General features: G+C 38.9%; 2 protein-coding genes across 2 annotated transcripts; one reads left to right on the forward strand and one right to left on the reverse strand.

The window, feature by feature from the left end:
• The first annotated feature begins 967 nt into the window (after positions 1-967).
• smarcad1a (SWI/SNF-related, matrix-associated actin-dependent regulator of chromatin, subfamily a, containing DEAD/H box 1 a) lies at positions 968-13,598 on the forward strand. The gene is made up of 23 exons (XM_059337219.1): positions 968-1,470; positions 2,184-2,304; positions 2,390-2,528; positions 2,929-2,998; positions 3,306-3,400; positions 3,702-3,842; positions 4,549-4,627; positions 4,725-5,422; positions 6,309-6,505; positions 6,706-6,796; positions 7,283-7,382; positions 7,745-7,804; positions 8,652-8,727; positions 8,850-8,985; positions 9,138-9,269; positions 9,638-9,733; positions 10,360-10,477; positions 10,582-10,697; positions 11,072-11,260; positions 11,353-11,471; positions 11,792-11,974; positions 12,153-12,259; positions 12,804-13,598. Exons 1-23 carry the CDS (start codon positions 1,359-1,361, stop codon positions 12,863-12,865), a joined length of 3,237 nt encoding a protein of 1,078 aa, XP_059193202.1. The 5' UTR covers positions 968-1,358; the 3' UTR covers positions 12,866-13,598.
• Positions 13,599-14,686: 1,088 nt separating this feature from the next.
• prf1.5 (perforin 1.5) lies at positions 14,687-19,149 on the reverse strand. Its single transcript, XM_059337220.1, has 5 exons — positions 18,859-19,149; positions 18,317-18,592; positions 17,868-18,139; positions 15,993-16,134; positions 14,687-15,837 (listed from the first exon to the last, which is right to left on the reverse strand). Exons 2-5 carry the CDS (start codon positions 18,584-18,586, stop codon positions 14,953-14,955), a joined length of 1,569 nt encoding a protein of 522 aa, XP_059193203.1. The 5' UTR covers positions 18,587-18,592; positions 18,859-19,149; the 3' UTR covers positions 14,687-14,952.
• Between the last annotated feature and the right edge of the window lie 2,043 nt (positions 19,150-21,192).

The raw sequence follows: 21,192 nt of genomic DNA on the forward strand, positions 1-21,192 counted from the left end.
TCACAGGTTTCATAACGTCACCCTGTTAAAATAATCGCCTTACTCATTTTTTCAAGTTTTGCAGGAAACACAAAAAAATTCACAAAAGTGTAACATATGACATTTATTGGTCATTTTACTCAAAAAAGGATGTAACAAAGGATGGCTATTGGCATAGTAATAACACTGTGTGTAAATTATGTAGCTTAAGAGAAATAAATGACTTAGGCAATTTTTTGAACATGCCTTTGTGACTTAAGCAAGACATGGTAACACTTTATTTTGAAGGTGTCTACATAAGAGTCACACAAGCCTGTCAGAGACATGACATGACAAGTATCATGAGCATTAATGTTACTTCAAAGTATCATTAATGTTCATGACACATCCAATGTCATGTTTATGACACGCTCATGTCACTCTTATGTAGACACCTTAGAGCAAGTGTTACTAATATTAGTGTCAACAATAAAACACTGATAACTAAACAATCTCCCTCTAGCTCTTCTTTGCTGGGTTCTTATCTGATGCCTATGAATGTGGCAAATTATCAAAGAAGTGATTATCTTAAAGTGGTAAAATCACATGATCTGATCAACTGAGGATGGAGGCGATTTTACCATAGGTGGCCGACGTCATGAGGAGATGATTTAGGCAAAAAAACAACAATTTTGACAAAAAATGACCTTGGCGATTATTTTAACAATGTGACGATGTGTTGGGCTACTTTACATCACTTCATTATAGGTTTCATAACTATGTTAAGCCAACTGTCAAGATAGTTCCCCTTTCATTCTCATTCACATTAGTCGATCACACAGTTTACCACACTGTAAAACCTTGAGACCATGACAACTTATGTATTAGACTACAAAAAGCAAATTATAGGCGTACTGGTGGCAAAATTCAACAATACATATATCGCTGTTTCAGATTGAGCCTGTAAAACAAAATTTGAGCAGAAACGGAAGTACGCTACAGTGTATTATCTTGACTCAATCGCGAGTTTCCGGCTCCCACTTCCTCTGACCAATGAGCAAAGCCGGCATAGCATCCTCCAGGGCCGCCTGAGTTCGCGGGAAACCGGCTGTAGCGTTATTGCTCTTGGGTTTAAACAACCGTATTTGATACTAAATCAACGTGTCATTTATCGAGCCATTTAAAACTGTAACTGATAAAAAACGTAGCAGCGAGACACAGCTTCAATCCGCCGTCTTCCTAGCACTGCTGCCCTGGCTGCTATGCTAACGAGGCTTGTTAGCTAGGTTGCCTCATTGGCTAACAGGAATATTGTGCTTTATGCGACAGGACACAGAAAATACTGCCGACTTCAAAGAGACAAAGGGCTGCAGTACTCAGACACGAACAGACTGTTAAACATGTTCAACTTAGACCGTTTTCGTTTTGACAAGAAGGCGGCGACGACAACAACAAACAAAAGCCAAGAAAGCGGATCGAAAAGTCCAGAGTCTGAGAAAGAGAACAAGCCAGGTAACCAGATGTTAAGCTATCTTACGATGCTGTTAGCCAGATGTGACAAGTATGCTATCGCTAGCAGTTGTTAAGTAACATCGGTTTCAAGATGACGTCTTAGCTGCAGGTTAGAATGAGTGTTTCCCACCTTCACGTGCATGGAACATACACTGTCACAGTTTCTGATATAAATTAAACTGCCACCTTTTGTAATCATTGCAGTGAGACTCGGTGCATGTGTTGTAGATGGGCAGTGTTGACAATGTCAAATATCACATAATTTTGAAAGCAGTGTGTCAGTATGTGAAGGTATTTTAATCATGTTGAAGCTTTGAAGTAATGTCACCACTCTGCATCGTTTAAAACCATAAACTATTGCACTCATTGTATACAACAATAGTATGATGAAATCTCACATGTCAATATCTATAACCCACTGGAGTGGAGTAGTTAAAGCAGGTCAAAAGGGAAGAGCTTTGGAGCAAGGCACACAATACATGATCCCTAAGCCCCCTAAGATTATGGTCACAGTGTCATTGTCATAATGAAGACATACTTTCAAAAGAGAGGCAAGCAGCAGAACATCAACATGTCACATAAAACTAACATATCTGCAAACTTTGCAAATGATCAACGCCTCATACTTTTTCAAACAACTGCATCCAAAAATCTGACATCTGTTACGGCCATGAATGCATCTGTTAACTTGTTTTTAACATTTTGCTATCTAGCTCAAATGAAAGCCCCACCAAAGTCCCACGCCAGAGGAGTGGTTTTTGAAGAAATGATTACAATTGACTTGGAAGAGGAGGAGCTTCACTCTGGAACAAAAACCAAACCCAAGAAGGCCCAGTAAGTGTAAACTAAAATAATGTTTTTTTTCTAACCGAAAGGTTCAGGTTCATTTGGCTTTACAGTCTTGTTGTGTTTTCCATAGGAGTGCCAAGGGGAAATCATCCAAGTCATCCCAAAATGGGGCAATGTATCACACAGATGACGAGGACAGTGAATTAGAAGAGAAAATGAGCAGATTACTGGAGATGTTCCCTCAGTTGACAAGGATGGAACTGCTGGAGGTGAGATCAAGCAAAGGCGTTGCTTTTCAGCATGGAACGCATTAGTCTGACTGCCGTCAAACCTATCTCTTGATTGATTATACGCAGCTTACTGTACACTAGCTTTTGGCTAAATGTATTATCATTCATTCATTCACTTATTATCCTTAATCGCTTATCGGCACTTGGGTCGCGGGGAGCTGGAGCCGATCCCAGCTGACATTGGGCGAGAGGCGGGGTACACCCTGGACAGGTTGCCAGACTATCACAAGGCTGACACATGGAGACATAAATGTGTTATCATGATAGTTACTAATTTATGTAAAAGGCGGCTATGATTTTGACACTGCACATGCAATAAAATCTGTTTAAATCCCCAGATGTTCTCTATTAAAAGCACCTTGTTCTGTTCCATTTTCAGGTTGTTGGCAGCACAAGCACATTGGATGGGGCTGTAGCTGCATGTCTTCTAAAGTTTGGTGATAAAGAAGGTAAAATTTAATGAGAAAATAATGATAGTCCATGCTAAATTCTACATGAATTTATGTAGAATTTACATGAGTGAAACAGATTCCTGAGGTGTTCTTAGTTTATGATTGGTGAAATTAAATGATTGGCTCCATCCAGCAAATTCAAAACTAGATGCAGCAAAGTTATTACTGAACCTGGTGTCCAGGTGGAGAAATGTAAGACATAATTACAAATATGGGAAAATGTTGCAGTAAAACACACACACATAAATGCTTTAGTTATAAGTTGTCTACTTTTGAGAACACTGCTTGTTTTTTTCCTTCCCAGCCCCAAACCAAGGCAGGAAAAGAAAGCAGGATGGATCCAGCAGTCCTCAGGAAAATGGTGAGATTCAACCCAGCAAGAAGAGAAGGCCATCCGCGGTAAGATTACTAATGACAACTCTGTCGTTCAAAACAATAGCCTGGGATGTATAAGTTTCCTGTCATTTTAATTTGAAGGAGAGCTTTAATGTCCCACACTGCAGTTGCTCAAATAAGCTGATTGGAGAAATACATTTATTTATTTTTATTACTTAACCCAGATTTATATTTGTTAATTTTGATGAGAGAAACACAACTTTTAATGAGGACGGATGCAACAATTGGTCCTTCCCTTCAACACCAAATGCAAATATCAGTAGGTGGTGATGAGGTTCATCTTTTATTGTATTTAAACCAAAAGGTTTCTGATGAAGATGATGATGATGATGATGATGAAGAAGATGAAGAAGATGATGATGATGAAGACAGAGAGCCAAACTGGGAGAAGCAGGAAGCCATGGTCAGAAGACTGCAGAAAAAGTTTCCTGACCAGGACAAAGAGGTGAGGATGCATGTTTATACTCTACATAACATTGTGATGTCCAGCCTCAGAAAACCTTGCAGCTTAATAAATCTCTTAAGCACATTCAAGTCTTTATAACAACTCACAGACTACTTTAGCCTTGTTTCTATTCAAGCATTGGAAGCAGTGGATCTCAGGGTAGCTCGATTACAGCAAAAATCTTAATCATGATTATTTTGGTCAATATTTAAATCTGATAATGTAACACATTTACCCATTGACTTCGGTGAGTGTTTTTTCTTGAACTTTAAATATAAACTGAAAAAGAAATTGAAAAAAACATTTTAAAAAATTGATAGATAAAATTATATATATCAATTTTTATAGATATAACGATAATAAACAAATAAATGATTGAGGATGTTGATGATAATTAGACCAAAATAATAAATAAATGAGATCAAACATGTTGTAGTGCACTGCCACAACCTACTGAAAACTCCTAAATACCTATTCAAGACTTAAACTATATTTATATTCCAGTCAATAATTTGGTGTAAACGAGCGAAAGGGCACTGCTGTTAAGGAAAAGTTTGTTAAGGTGTAATCTGTTTATAACACAAGACAAAAGAGAGCATCATTATGAAACAATGCAGTATAAACAATTTTTAATGAAAATAAAACTGCCCAAACTCTTGTAGCATTTGCGATTTAGTTCTGACTCTTGCGGGTGTCTGTTTTGTAGGAGCTGCGGATGGTGCTGCAGGAACACGACTGGAATGTTGAAGATGCTCTGCAGGTTCTTCAGATGTTCTCCGACCCAGGTACAAACACAACAGCCACTACCTGAATCTAGTCATCTTTTCAAAAGCCTCATGTTTATGTGTACTTTTTCCCCTTCTGTCTTTTTTCTTTTGTCAGATGACACCAGTTTCAGCTCGCCTGACACAGAAGAAAAGAAATCCAGTAAATCGAAGAGTAAAGACAAGTCATGCAAGGACCACAGGAAGTTAAGGCGCCACAAAGATCATGAAGATGGCGAAAGAAGAAAAGGTCAAAAGGACTATGAGGACACATTAGTTATTAGTGAAACAGATGAGGACAGTAAAGGTGATACAGAAGATACAAAGGACAGTGAAGAAGAATCGGACTCGGACAGTGGAAGATCGAAACACAGAAGTAGCACTTCCACTCTGTCTACATGGTTAAAAAAAAGCTCTGACTCAGTATCTTCATCCTCCTCCGTCAAGAAAACAACTACCTCTTCCTCCCAGAAGCCATCATCCTCTTCCTCTACTGTTGAGATGTTGTCCAAATTTGCCAGTGGGACCAGTATAGCTAAGAAGCAGGCAGCAGAGAGAAAGCAAAAGGCCCGTCTCTCAAACGAAGATGTCAGCTCTGAGGGGGAAAATGACGATGGAGAAGACACAGTTAGCACTGAGTTTGAGGACTCTGACGAGGAGCTGGACACTAAAGGTGGAATGACAGATCTGAAGAAACAGATACTCAGTTTCTTCCAGGATGCATCAATCGATGAGCTGTCGCTGATTGCTGGGTGCTCTGTTAAGAAAGCCCAGAAGATTGTGGAACTGAGGCCATTTGATGAGTGGCAAAGCCTGGTGAGAGACAAGTGTTTGTGTGTGTATCTGTATGTGTTTCTAAAGGAAATGAGACATTCAACACTGACTAGACATCAAACAGGGGTTTCTTCATGTCGCATAAAACAGTTTACACAAGTGATCAGTGGGAAAAGTTGTCAAATAATCAAACAACCACATCATGCATAGTCTGACATCTCCCTACCAAACACCTGGAATATGACTTTGTGACCCGTTAAGTTTCATTCACATTGTATTTACTTAGTGAGCGCATGACTACAAGGTCTTCTGTGTAGCAACAAGACATCCCTTACAATCTATTGAATAGCTGAACTCTTCAACTACTGACATATCAACCCCAAGGCTCTCCTTTGTCATATTTTGTCTCATTTTCCAAACATCTCTAAATAAATGTTGATGGTAATAGTGCATGATAATTACGAGAGGTTGTCATGTTGCAATAAATGGGGCAGTGAAATATTTAATATCTTTGTAAAAAACCAAACTCAATGATGACATAGTGTTGTTAGCACCTTTTATTATATGTAGTTGGTTTTTTTTATTTTTTTCCCACAAGATGGGCTTGAAACGACTACACTCAAGGTGTGTTTTCCATCATCATAGATGTATTAAACCATGTGAGGCAGGACAGACTGCTTCTCAGTGCAGTGGCACCAGTTCAGTAATTCAAATATGTTGTCCAAGTCCACTGGAAAAAAATGCTATGCCATTTTTGTCTTGGTGGAATCTACATGCTCACCACATGGAAAACCCTTTTTTTGTCCCCCTTTTTCTGTCCACATCTATTTATTGACCTCAGATCAGAGTATTCACTTATAGATGCAGTAGAAGTCAATGTGTGCTGTCTAGATATTGACATATTGTGTGAATGTTCTTTTCCCTTCAGCTTGATGTCTTTCATAAATCCAACGGGCTGTCGGAAGACTTACTGTTGGGCTGCAAAGTCGTCCTCAGAGAGCGGCAGGTCGTCCTGGGACTGATGTCCAAATGTCAGACCATTGCCTCAAAAATGGTCAAACAGGTCACTCAGGTGATGGAGAGGGGCCCAGGGTCCATGAAACAGCCCAGCCTCCTCAACAGCCAGTGAGTAAAATGCACATAAACACACACTGAAATTAATGAATAGATCATAAAACGGTTAAACCAGTGAATGAAGGATCAGTCAGCCTTTACTCTTTAAATTTCCAAGGATGATGCATTAGGACTTACTGGAGACTTACAGCATGTGTTAAGAAATGACGGCTACAGTTCTTCTCCTCAGTGCGTTATTGTTTGTCTTTCAGGAACCAGCTGAAACCCTATCAGCTGATTGGTCTAAAGTGGCTGCTGCTTCTGAATGAGCACAAACTAAGTGGTATCCTCGCTGATGAAATGGTAAGGCAACCAGTGAGAAGTGACGACCAACATTCATGAGGTGTTGATCACAAGCACAAAGTCAAAACCAATGAAAAATAATAAATGTAAATATTTAATAAGCCAAGCAGGATGGCAGGCGCTTACGGCTTGTTGAAGTCACCTCTGATGACTGTCAAGGGGTGTTTTGTGTGGATATGCAGCTTTCCTGCAGGTGGATAAACAACCAGAAAATACAGGGAGGAAAGCGGAGAGTAAAATTTGTTATTTTAGCTCCAAGACGGTGAGAGAAGTGAGAACTTTTGATTTGTATGCTTTAGTAAAGCTGCAGTGCTGTTGAAGGATGAAGGATTTTTTGTTGTTTATACTGGTCGTATGGGATCTGAAACGCAGATGTTCAAATACCTTTTTTCCTTTTTTTGTCTGTTCACCTGGCTGGCTGTCTGTTTGTCTGTATCTTTGTGTTTGATATCTGACTGACTCTCTCCTTTCCAATCTGTCTCTCAGGGTTTGGGGAAAACTATTCAGGCTATAGCGTTTCTGGCACAGCTGTCCCAGAATGGAATATATGGTCCTCACCTCATCACTGTGCCCGCCTCTACACTGGGTAATAATCTCCACAAATCAGCGTTGCTGCCTTGCTTATTATGTGATATATAGATAAATATGATTACATTTAGGATAATGACATGTAATGTTTGTTGTTGTCTAAGGCCATGTTTACACATAACATTTTTTGGTTGGAAAAATAACCCTTTTGTGAGAATAAAAAAGCAAATTATTGCTCTGCTCACCTCACCTGTTGCTCTGTTGATCTCAACTTATTGCTTGAATTTGCCATAAATACTACGTTGAGTCCATTCAGACTGCAGTATTTTACATCTTTGTCTCTTGAACTTCTTGGAACTCTTAAAAATCATCAGTCATGAATAGTGATTTTATGCTCATGTTATTCTCTCTGTCTTGTAGATAACTGGGTCAGAGAGCTGAAGCTGTGGTGTCCAAGCCTCAAAGTGGTAGTCTATTGTGGTACGTCTCCTCTTTTATCTCTTGCACATTTCAATCTCTCGTGTTGTCTTCCTTCTGTGAACCATGAAATTGATTTGGGAACTTTAAAGGTATAATATGTAACTTTTTTACTTTAAAATATCTAAAATGTCATTTTAAATGTATATTGAGTTGTGCAATTACATTACCCCAAATGGCAACAATTTTTTTTAAGACCAGAGAAATCTGTAAAACAACCAAGGTCCCTTCCCGTTAATTTAATCCCCTGTCAATAGCATCATATCGCCTTTGCGAATGTGTCAGCGTTGTAGTTATCTGTCATAAATTGACTTTTTATCTAGTTATAAGCCACATTTTTATGAAGCCTTTTTTAGTTCTCATCGTTTTTAATTCGACATTTTAACCTGATGAAGGTTTTTAGTCAGAGAGACTGTTAGCAGCAGTTCAGCTCATGGCCCCTTCGGGATGTCCTGTGCCTGAGGAACAGCATCACAGAGAAACACAGATTTTTTACATGAAAGCTTTATTCAGTGTTTTTACCAGTGGGAATAACTAGGTGCATTTGTTTTGGAGAGGAGACCTCTGCAGATAATTCGGCTCGTGGTAAAAACCACCTGTGAACACACTGAAGTGATCTGAACTGGGAGAAACTGACTACAATGAAGGCAATGGTGGTGAAGTCACCAAACTCTCTCTTTGTAGTATTTTAACTCTAGGGGTCTTTCAGTCAAAACAATAACATATTGTACGTTTTAAGTGTTCAGTGTGTTCCCGTTTGTTTTATGATGCTCTGCTGTTGTTAGTCTGTACATGGCCTCATGCAGATCTTTTCATAGTTTTGAGCAGTGTACTCGTATATCTCATGCAGGATCTGTGGAGGACCGCCGCTACCTCAGACATGACCTCCTCAATCAAGACATTGAGTGTGACGTCATTGTGACCACGTGAGCACACACGCACAAACACACACACATTATATTTGACAGATTTGAGTGCTGGTGACTACGAGCCTGAAGGGAAGTGACTCAGTACTTATTCCTTTTTGCTTGTTTGATGTGTTTTACAGATATAACATGGCCATCGGAAACGATTCTGACCGCAGCCTTTTCCGCAAGCTGCCTCTGAAGTATGCTGTGTTTGATGAAGGTCACATGCTGAAGAACATGAACTCTCTACGCTACCGCCACCTTATGGCTATTAACGTAAGTTCACTGGCATTTTCTAATGTATTTTTCTACCACAACTACCCCCATATTTCTCTGGTATCTTCATAAGTCATCAGAATCAGTTTCCTTTCTATTGAGAAGCATTGCACATAACAGCGTGGGACGTCTCTCGCTCTCTTTCTCTGTAGGCAGAGCATCGCTTGCTGCTGACAGGAACTCCTTTACAGAACAACCTCTTAGAGCTGATGTCTCTCCTGAACTTCATTATGCCTTCTATGTTCTCCAGCTCAACTTCACAGCTCTCCAAAATGTTTTCTATGGTGAGTGATGGTTCAATCGATTTTTATCTAGATTGCATCTACATGCTTACCACATGGAAAAAACGTCCTTTCCTCTTACTTTTTCTGTTCTAAACTTATTTAATGTTGAATTAATATCACTCAGATATTCTGGTTTTAAATCATGGCTTTGAAACACAATACAGATTATAGCAGCACTCTGGATATTTCATAAAAAGCATAGTGTGAGAAGACATCTTCACTTCCTATCTTGATTGCATCTCCTGGCCCTCTGCTGTGTTTTAGTCCCTTGAATTAATTTGTCTCTCAGGTTTAAAAAATAATACAAATGTTATGTCTTACAAGCTATAAAACAAACTGAGAAAAATTGTTGACTTTTTTTATGTCAGAAATCCCACGAGGAGCAGAGCCGATTTGAGAGGGATCGTATTTCTCAGGCCAAACTCATCATGAAACCTTTTATCCTCCGAAGAGTCAAGAGTGAGGTGAGTTGATTAGGTTAAAGTTGCCCATTTTTATCGTGTTAATATGATGTATATGTGGAAAGAGAGTTCTGTTGGGAAATCTGCAATAAAAAGGATTTTCCTCTGTCTCCCAATTTTTATATTAGTAAGACTGTGTTTTTGCTCTAACAACCAGCAAGAATATGATTTGGGTTTTTTAAAATGGTTTCCATGGATGAATTGTCAGTCTCCATAAAAATACATGGTAAACTGAATGGTAAATTTCAAGTCTCGCCCAAACAAAAGTCCCATTCTGAAATCTTAAAAGGTGGCAATGGTGAAAACATTGACGAAAGAGTTGGAGAGAGGAGTGTCAAGACATTTTCTGTGTTGGAGTACAACAAGCATAGCTTACTGTTCTCAAAAGATTTTCAATATCACATCTGAATATTAAGCTCTTTCCAAGAGGCCACACTAGATTTGTTTTTTGTTGTCGCTGTTAATCACTTAAACACAAACATGCAGTGTGAAAATAGTGTCCAGGTTGAAAATGATCAGTTTTCCTTTAATTTGTTCAGCATTTGTTACATATTAGTATTGCTCACAATGAGTAATTGTTGTTAGTATTGTAAATAACTAATGTTTTTTTTAATTGTTTTTTTTATCAGGTCCTCAAGCAGCTGCCAGCCAAGGAAGAGAAGGTTGAATCCTGCCCAATGAGTGACAAACAGCAGGTTCTCTACCAGACCCTCTTTAAAAAACTCAAGACTTCCATAGATGGAGAGAGTAAGCCTGAATTTCTGCTTCCTGCTGTACATCACAATGTTATTTTGTGAAAATGATAGAAATTCATGTGTGGTCAACAATTTCCCAATACATTTTTTCTGCAGAACAAGAGTTGTGTAATGCGATGATGCAGCTGAGGAAAATGGCCAACCACCCTCTGCTTCATAGACAGTACTACACCACAGAAAAGCTCAAAGCCATGAGTAAACTAATGCTCAAGGTCAGTCCTAGTCCTGGTTTGTATTTTTAGATTTTTCTGTTTAGTTTTTTCTTTTCTTTTTCTTTTGTTAAGAATCTCCCCTGAGTTTTTGCTCCGAGGCTTAGTTTGCTGCTTCTTAAAGTATTTGAATATTGAAGAATCATATCATTGAAACAAGTTGGGCGACATAAAATAACATGGTACACATTACCACATCACCCTTACAGCATTAATGCCAACTTTACTCCACCACCACATTCAATTATTAAATCTTTATTTGTTTATAACACAAACAAATGCCTCCTTTTTTAATCTTCCCTCTGTATCCTTTTGGAGTAAATCTCTGCCTCCTCTTGTTCTGTGTTTCCTCCTTTCTTCTTCCTCTCCTACCACAGGAGCCAACTCACTTTGATGCAGACGCTGCTCTGATCCAGGAGGACATGGAAGTGATGTCAGACTTTGAGCTGCATCGTCTGTGCCAGCAGTACTCCAACATCGGCTCTTTCCAGCTTGAAAATGATCTCCTTCTCGACTCTGGGAAATTCCACCACCTCAAAGAGCTGCTGGCTTCACTTAAAAATAAAGTAAATAGAAATGTCCAGATCCATGTCTGAGATGCAAGCAGGAGGAATGCAAAGATCTTATCATGTAGCATAACTTTTGTTCTGTCTCACAGGGGGACCGAGTGGTATTATTCAGTCAGTTCACCATGATGCTGGACATTGTGGAGGTGCTGCTGAGACACCTTAAGCATCGTTACGTCAGACTGGATGGATCCACACCCATAGCCGACAGGTCAGCGTTGTGAAGTACATTAGATCAGTTGTAGCCAACAATGCAGGATCATGAAGGATAGTTTTATTATCATGTAGGAGTGGTAACACAGGCTCCAAGGGCAAGCCTAAACTCTGCATCTGTGTAGTTTGTGATGACATATTGGTTAACCTTTAGCCGATTCAGTGAGTCAAGCATATGTTATTCTAGCGGTTACTTCGGGTGAATAACAATGATTTCAAATTGAGGAACACTAAAGCAAAGTTTGGAAGATTCAACTTTGTCGTCATAACATAAACCGTGTGGCATGTAACGGCTAAAATCGTTTCTTTTTCCTGCAGGATTGGATTGATTGATGAGTTCAACACTGATCCTGACATATTTGTGTTCCTGTTGTCAACACGTGCCGGTGGCCTCGGCATCAACCTCACCTCAGCTAATGTTGTCATCTTACATGACATCGACTGCAATCCATACAACGATAAACAGGCAGAGGACAGATGTCACCGTGTCGGCCAGACCAAGTAAGATGGAGTTTGGAAATGGAAAACTCTTATGGGATGAGTTTTTTTACCTGATGAGGTCTTGTAATCAGAATTCCTTTTAATTATGTCAGTAACTAGACAGAAATGTTCCTCTTCAGAACAGTGCTTAATGTATTTGTTTCATGTAGTGGCTAATGTACGTCGCTGTGTGTGTCAGGACTGTTCAGGTGATTAAGCTCATCAGCAAGGACAGCATAGAGGACTGCATGCTGCAGCTGAGCCAGAAGAAACTAAAGCTGGAGCAGGACATGACTGCTGCTGAAGGTAAGGACGTGCACACATGCATACACTTTGTTGATTGTATTCAAACAGTCATTAAATTTCTTAGAATTTAACTATGCAATGTAATACATCAAAATAGCATTGGTGATTTTTTTAAGTTAGTGCCAGCTTATTGCTGTAGGCCCAAGCTATAGCAATGCATTTTTAACCATCAATCTTATGTTTATGTGTGATATAACACAGTGAACATTCACCTGCTTAAATTGAGTCTGCAGTGAGTTCTTCAGTGAGAAATAAGGTCAAACAGATTACTGCACTGCTCCACTACCAAAATCAAAAGTACATATTATACAGAAAACACAGATCAACACCATGTTCATTTTGATAAGCAGCTACTCTAATCGTATGCGCGCTAACTGCTAACGTTTAGCGTTTATTCAGAGCACCAAGCACAGTGAATGTGTGTAAAAACATAACACAGTTTGCTAGTAGGCCTATGTTTATCACTTACTGTCATAAGTATTTTCATAACATTCTGAGTTATTTTTAAACTGAAAAGAAAATTAAAGCAACATGTGTTCTTTAGGTGGTGAGGGGACCATACCTGAAGATATGGCATCTTTGCTCAAAGCCTCACTGGGACTGTGATACACAAACACATGATACTTGAGACTGAACAAACACATTTTTGATGGCATTCCTGTGATTCTGGGCAGACTTGAGTGTTCTGTCTGAACACACACACACACACACACACACACACACATACTTGTGTCTATACTGGAAAACTACTGAGAACCATATGCTGCCATGAAAAAAAAAGTACTGAGATCTTATTTACTGTGTAGCATGGTAGCTGTGCCTAAAACACCTATTTTTACATGCACACAGTTTTTGCTTTATCTTTGACGATGAGATCAGTTTAAAAGGCGAAAAATGTTGCCTTTTACAGTTTATGCACTTCACGTGTTACGCAAGGATTCTCTGCAAAAACTTGAAAGAAAGTGGTGTATAGAAGTTCAGACCAAACTATCAGTATTGCAGTATGTGTTTGAATATGGCGCTTGTAAGAACAAAAGAATCATTTAAGTTTGCATATCCTATCCGGTCTTATAATATTTGCATTCAGATTAAGGTCCTGTATGCTGGCAGTCTTTGATGGATGAAATATTCCAAGTTCTAGTACAGAAGTTGTGCGAAGACATGAAGAATAGTAGATTTTTATACCATTCTTTCAAGTATTGCATCTTGCCTCGTTGACTTGCTCTTACCGGCCAGCTCTTACAAAAAGTGTAAAAAACATAAAAACTGTATTGCTGCTGTGATCCACATTAACATTTAACAGTAGCTGACAAGACAACTATACAGAAAATGTTGCTGTCCACATTGATTTGATTTTATTCCATTCCTGATCAAGCACTTTTGACAGTTGTGGTTGCATCAGAAAGTCAGCCAAGTATCTGGAAAATTGTAAAATCTGTAAGTGTAATGTGTCAAGTTTCATCCTGATGTCATACGTGAGGTCAGTTTTTTGCTAAAAGCAGGCTGGCCTTTTTAGTCATAAGATACATGGGTGTGTGTCTGTAGTCGATGCATTTAGTACACAAATATTCCAATTTTTCTAGTTTGTTCATCTAGAAAAACAAAAATATGGTTTCTCTGATGTTTCTACTCCTTTAATATCTTGAGCGAAGCGCCACAGAGAGGATGATTATAGGAAGCAGCTGCTGCATTAATGTCTAAGTGGCTAATGTGTTGTAAGTGTTCAAGTGTAAGTGTAAAAGCTTTTACTAAGTCTTTGTATGTTTTTAAGGTTCCTGTTTGAACTGAATAATAAAAATTGGAATAAATATTTGTGTGGTCATGACTACAGCGATTCAGAGGAGCTGCCAAAAGAAAATGAAAAAAATGATGATGTACTTCTGGTGGTTTGACAGCAGATCACAGACTTGTACATTTTGTAATGCCATTTTTTATCTCAATGAGTTCTATACATTTGGGATGGGTTTTCACTAAACTTTGTGTAACAGAGTTGTAATAGAAGATTGGCCCTTTTTTAGTTTAGATTTTGAGCAGGAGTCTACTACGATCAATCAATTTAGAAATCTAAAGTTCCCTGTATCTAATGCCATGAGATCCAGGGACTGGGAGATATGACATATCTGACTTTTTCAGTTATCAGCTGATACAGAGTACAGGTCTGGCCTTTGTGCAACTAAATGTAACAAATATTAATGAATCGTGCACCTGCAACTAATTTATTTTTGTATTAATTCCTATAATATATAAACATATTTTAGTCGGTACCTGCCCAATGTTGGTATCAGTACATGTGAAATGTCATCTGCCACTTCAAAGAAATATGTATGTTTGTAGAAATAGTGTGTTCAGCCTTTATAATTATCAATGCATTATTGATATACTGTACATAATTTAATCAGATTTGCAATAAGACAACTCAAGGTGACCTAAGACAAAAACACCAACACTTTATTGCGAGCACTTTGGTTAGTTAATACTGAAATATTACAAGACATTGGCATCGACAACTGATGACTTTTTTTTTTTTTTTAAAGAATGAATACTAAATGATTTTCGAAACTTAACATTATAAAATTGGGTTAAAGACAGATGTTTCCGGTTTAAAATGCAAGGGAAATGAATATCTGAAACTAGAAAGTTTTAACATTAAGAAACTGCTAATATCTATATCAACGCTATAATCTAATAATCTACTAAGCATTGGGGGAGTATCGTCCACACCTGAAGCCTGTTAAGTGAGCATCACATTTGATGCTGTAGGTGAAGTAGAGAACTCCTTTGCTCAGCTGACAGCTTAGAGAGTGAGTTCCTCGCTCAGGGAAGACAAGACATCTACCTGCTACATCATTGTAAAGAACATCTCTGTCCCAGACTTCAAACCTCAGCTCTTGACCCAGTTCCACCGATCCAAAGTCGTAAGTCACATTCCACACTGGGTCGTTGTTGTCCATCACCGTCTCGGTCTCCTCGTAAATGCCGTTATAGAAGATCTTCACATAGGCGTCTGTTTTTGTGAAGGTGTCCGCCCTCAGACCTGCAGCTCTGTGGATCTCCAGTCTGAGAGATCCTCTACCAGCACGCAGAGGACAGCAGTTGTGGTCCAGGTTGGGAGTCGGGGAGCAGTTCTTTAAACCAAGCAGGTCCTCCTGCAGCTGGTTATCTTTGATGTACTCTGTGATAGTGCTTCTCAGATTAGCACTGATCTGTGAGTCCTCCACCAGGTGATGCAGAGGGAAGATGGCGTAAGAAACCACATCAGGGTTGTCATGGAGGCTACTCATCCAGCTCTGGTACGCTTCAGATGGGTCATCGTGGTAGAGGATGTCGGGGAAGTACCTCTCCCCTCCTATCACCTCAATCTTGTGGGTCATGAAGCCTTGGTAGAAGCCCATGCTCATGTTACCCTTAAGGAGGTTGTCGCACTTGTTGGAGAAGGAAGCATTGCCGGGGAGGAAACCGAGAGCCATCCGTAGTTCAAAATTCAGGCAGTTTTTTATGTCGGTCTCTGAGAAACCCTTCAGTGTGGCTAGGCAGGTCCTGAAGGCGGTGATTCGCTTCACCTTACCACCAAGCTGCACCTATAGGAGACACAACAAATAAAAACTGAGAGCAGAAACACCCTTTATGGCTTAACAAGATTCATCATTCCTCCCTGTGTCATTATCTTGCATGTTGCAAAAAATTGAAGTGCGACAGTATAAAAAGGCAAAGAAAGAGCAGTCACCCCCCAGACCTGGTGTATGTAGTGTGTTCCATAGGTGTCTATCAACCGTCTATACAGGGCTTTGTTCTGGCTTGTGTTTAAGCTCTGTGGGAGTCTCTTCAGATGCTTTGTGAACTCTGCGCTCAGCTGTGGATGGTCAGCCAGCCTGTAGCTGAAAAAACAAAAGGCATGTGGCGTTCAATCATAACACAATGAGAATATAATCTTCACTCTTGTTACATAAACAGTAACAAGTTGAGTTCACCATCAGGCCTCGCCGCACTCAAAAATAATGTCTGTGGTGCACCAGTTATTCCTAAAGACCTTTTTCTTAAATTATACTCTTTCAAAGTCAATTTTTCTCACAGCCTAGGGAGCATTGGCAAGCTGTCCTCTAAGTTATCTTTTGATGTTAAACATATTTTAATCAGTGAACTACATACATTGGTTGAAGGAGTATTCAGATATTTACTTAACTGAAGGTAGCAATATCACAGTGTACAATCTAGTCCTTTTTTCACTTCACTTCTACAAAAGTACTCATCATGCAGAACTTAATTTAAGAATAATATCTATTCTATAATTGACACATTGTAGTCACTTTCATGTTGCAGCCCGTAGAGGTGGATCTTATTTTATTAAAACCAATCTTAAAAGCAACTAAAGCTGTCAGATAAATACTTTAGGGTAATAAGTACAACATTGTCCACGTAGTATAAGTACCTCTTAATTGTAAAGTTCAGCACCCTTCACCTTCACCACTTCCTATATATGCTTTACTTTCTTTACATGCAGGTGGAACAAAATATGATCTAGTATGTGCAGATAGGAATTATTCAAATAATTAATATCACTTTTAATAACTATTGCACTTAGGCGTTCTTAAGCAACTAATAAATCCACAATAATATCCATACTTATCAACATTTAATATCCGAATGTAACAAAAACAGAATTCCTCACATTGTCATCTACTATGCCTATACATGGTGATAACACTTTCTATGAAGACTACATCTATAGTGCATTATGAGCGCATTCATAGTGAATTATAATGCTCATTATAATCAATCATAATGCATTATGACTGCACTCATAAACACATATGAAGCTTCATGATGCACTATACCAACAGTTATAAATATAGCTTATAATGACTTATAAATCCAAGTGTCTTATGAGTGCTCTTGACTGGTTATAAACTACAGGCTGACTGATGAGGCTTATAATACATTACAACTACTCATACCCCTCTATACACACACCTCAACAATCAATTGTTATAAGGACTCATAGGATGCCATAAGTATAAATAAATGATCAATGTATGCTTTAAGTAAAGTGAGGTGCATGAAAATGTGTTACACTTTACTTAACGCCCACAATGAAACATCATGATTAGCTATACTGCATTATAGATGCGTCTATATGAACCTCACTTTACTTAAAGCATACATTGATCATTTATTTATACTTATGGCATCCTATGAGTCCTTATAACAATTGATTGTTGAGGTGTGTGTATAGAGGGGTATGAGTAGTTGTAATGTATTATAAGCCTCATCAGTCAGCCTGTAGTTTATAACCAGTCAAGAGCACTCAAAAGACACTTGGATTTATAAGTCATTATAAGCTATATTTATAACTGTTGATATAGTGCATCATGAAGCTTTATATGTGTTTATGAGTGCAGTCATAATGCATTATGATTGATTATAATGAGCATTATAATTCACTATGAATGCGCTCATAATGCATTATGATTGATTATAATGAGCATTATAATTCACTATGAATGCGCTCATAATGCACTATAGATGTAGTCTTCATAGAAAGTGTTACCCAAATGATTACTTAATCAACAGACTACACTAATTAAAAATCACTTTTACAACTCCTGTTTACCTGTAGTAGGTGCAACTGATTTCATGTATGGCGAAAGTGGCCTTGTCCACACTGTGCTGCGAACGAGCAAACTTAGCCAAGTCAGAGCGACTTCCTCCCAGCACTCCATTTCCAATATTATCTAAGCTCAAGCCCAGGCCCCAGTTGTTGTTCACCAGGGAGCTGGAGCTGCGCAGCAGGGAGTCCACAGAGTGGTGGAGGGCGCTCGAAAGCTGCTTACTACAGCGGCTGAAGGGACGCCAGTCCAGCACTGCAGCTGGGAGCCTCTGAATCTGAGCAGGAGAGAAAAAGCAGGATGCAGGTGGAGGAAGAAAATGTGAAAAAGGAAATGTGGAATACAGATGGAGGAAAAAACACAAGGCGAGAGGAGCAAAACAGAGGAAAGGTGGCTTGGATGGAATTTAGTGAGACGAGACTAGATTGAAAACACTATTGAAAAGAGTTTTCACCTGTCCTCCTTGGAAACGGTTTGGACACAGTGTACAGGTGCGGTTGTCAGCCAGGTGAGCTTTGACATTGATGACGTATGCCCCTGTACGACGCATCCGTACCACATCAAAACCCTCCCCTGCCAGGTTGTGGCCCGGGACAAAAGGGGCTTTCTCACACTCTGACCCTGAGCCAATCCGACAGCCCAGGACTGTGCAGACCATCAACAGGACCAGTATAGCCAATGTAAACAGAACAACGCTGCCCCGTTGGCATCCTCCAGCTTGCATGATTACCTAAATGCAACAACACACAAAGGGAGAGAAAGTAATCACTAAAATCTCTATATAATTACTTCTTTGCAATACAATACAGAGTGCAGAGTGGTTGCTTGTTGCAGACAAACAGTCAAAGATGAATTATGTCTCTAACACAGTAAATGCAGATGAGCTTCTAATCCTCTCTGATTTACAATCTGGAGTAATCCTGCCACAGATGTTGTGTCAACTCTAAAAACGTGCTCAGCAGAGCCATACACCACAACACAGGCATGCACTCTTACCTTGGACTGTATGATTCTATGCAGCGTCCTTCAGATTCTGTCCTCGTCTTCTTTTTCAAGTTGCCAGGTTGTAGCTTTCTCTGCCTACTGAAACTCCTCTCCAGATTTTAACAGCCAAGAAAAACACATCTGCTGTGCCTCCCTCTTTTTACCAACCCCATCGATGGTGCAGCTTGCTGTAAACGATGAACTGCAAACTGACCAAACTGACTTAGTCCTGCTGGAAATGAAATCACGGTTGAGAGAGCTTTAGCTTTACTGGAAAGCTGCGCTGAAAGCCTGCTGGGTGCACTCTTTTGTCCGTCCTCCGCCTATGAAAAAGACCAAGAAGGGAGTTACCCTGCTTTAGGGCTATGAATCTGTCTCTCTCTCAGGCCTTAACAATTTCCTCAGCATGACTGGGTTTGTTTTCATGTTCATGACCCAGCTCTGTGAATCCCTCACAGCTGTGGATGTGTCTGCACGTGCATTTGTGGGGGAGGGAGATTCTTGTATAGTCACGAAAGAAAAGGTTCACATTAGTATGAGTGCTCTTTACGGGAAATGGCTTTGCGTACGTTGTATGTATGTGCATGTGAGTGTACAGTGCATGTGTGTCTGTCTGTTGGATGACAGTGTGTGTTTTTGTGGATACAATGTCTGAGCCGGCCTGTCTGTGTACTGATAACCTCACCAACAACATGAGGTCAGCTTTGCCATTGTGTATTTTTGGATGTGGGAGGAATGTTAGTGGTTTTCTCTGTAAGGTCAGGGAAGATAAGTGTTCCTCTGCACACTGTGTAAAAGGTTTCTTTCAACATTTTGAGAACCCAAATGTGCTTTACTGCCACGTTTACAGGCTTATGCATACCCACTTCAACTTTGTTGTTTTTATTTTGTGCTAACTTTAACACTGTATAGTTTAAATATAAATTAAGTCATGATTTGTTTGGATTTAGCTCAAAGATGCAACTCCATTTGTTAGATTAAAAAAGATGCGTACTCATAAAACAGATCTGCCAAAGGCTGATTTCTTTGCGTGACCACTAAAGATGCACAACTTGGAATTTGTTCAGTTGATATGATAACTGCTTGTAATTGCAGATACCAATAAGATAACCAATACTTTCACACTGAATAAGTTCATAACCTGTAGTTTATGCACACCTGAGGGTAAGAAAGGCCTAGATGAAGTAAGAACAGATGGATAGTATATATACAGACATCACTATTAACACAGCAAAAGCAAAAACCAGTTCTGATAATTCAGATATATTCTTTTTATTATTTAATTATATAAAAAAACTTCACAAATATACTTTGGCTTTGATGGAGGATTTTGCCTAAGAATTGAAATTAAGTAATTTGACCTTTGAATAAAGGATTTTATAGAACAGAAAGCCTGCAGGTAAAATTACAAAATGCTTTGATACACTATTATATTTAATAAAGAAATGGAAAAGGTTTCAGGGACAGCTATGCTACTTTTGGTGCATAAAGGTCAGGCAGATTTTCCTATACTTCAGTGTGAATCAGTGTGTATATCCTCAGTATAATTGCAAGACCAGAATCATACTATAATTCTAATATAAATCTCCCATTATATCATGCCTCCCTCAGTAACCATGCTACTTTTAGAGAATTTAGCATGTTAAAGTTTTACATGAATGGGGAAATGTGATGCATACATACAATACAGAAATGAAAACATAGATTCATTAAATAGGTTTAAACAACTTTAATCAATAGTTAAGTGCAGTGCAGAACAGTTTAATTGACAAACATTTACAAATCATGTCAATTTTAGTAGCATGATATAAAAGGTAAAGTACAAAACATAATAAATCCTTATTCCAATGCTTCTTTTATTCATATGTTGAACAAAAAGATGTTATTCATTCATCTGTAAATGATGCATGCTTTATGAAAGGTAAGGTAAAAACAAGGTAAGGTAAAAACAAGCATGCATGTGCTTAAATGGGATATAAAAAATATTTATGTTAAATGACATTATTCATCTCTGCCTCATGGGGGCAGTAATGCCTCATCTTTCTACAGCATTTCTGCTTTGTGACATTTGGTGACTTCAAAAGCAGATTGCTTTCGAGTCACAAGTGCAAATGACAGAGTTGACCTATGCTAAGCAAATGCTTACATTTTTGGTAAAAGCATTACATTTACTTTCCATAGCAGTTGTTGTAGCAGTTGTGGATGTGAATTGCTAAATGGTTTGAGAGTTGCCTCAAAAGAATAAGTGCAAATACAAAATCTAAATGATTAAAACTAGGAACTCTTAAATGTGTGGGGAAAGAAAAATCACCCCTGTAAAATGCATGACAGTGGTTTCTGATGTGA

This window comes from Centropristis striata, chromosome 7, assembly GCF_030273125.1.
Source record: "Centropristis striata isolate RG_2023a ecotype Rhode Island chromosome 7, C.striata_1.0, whole genome shotgun sequence".
Taxonomy (NCBI): Eukaryota; Metazoa; Chordata; class Actinopteri; order Perciformes; family Serranidae; genus Centropristis; species Centropristis striata.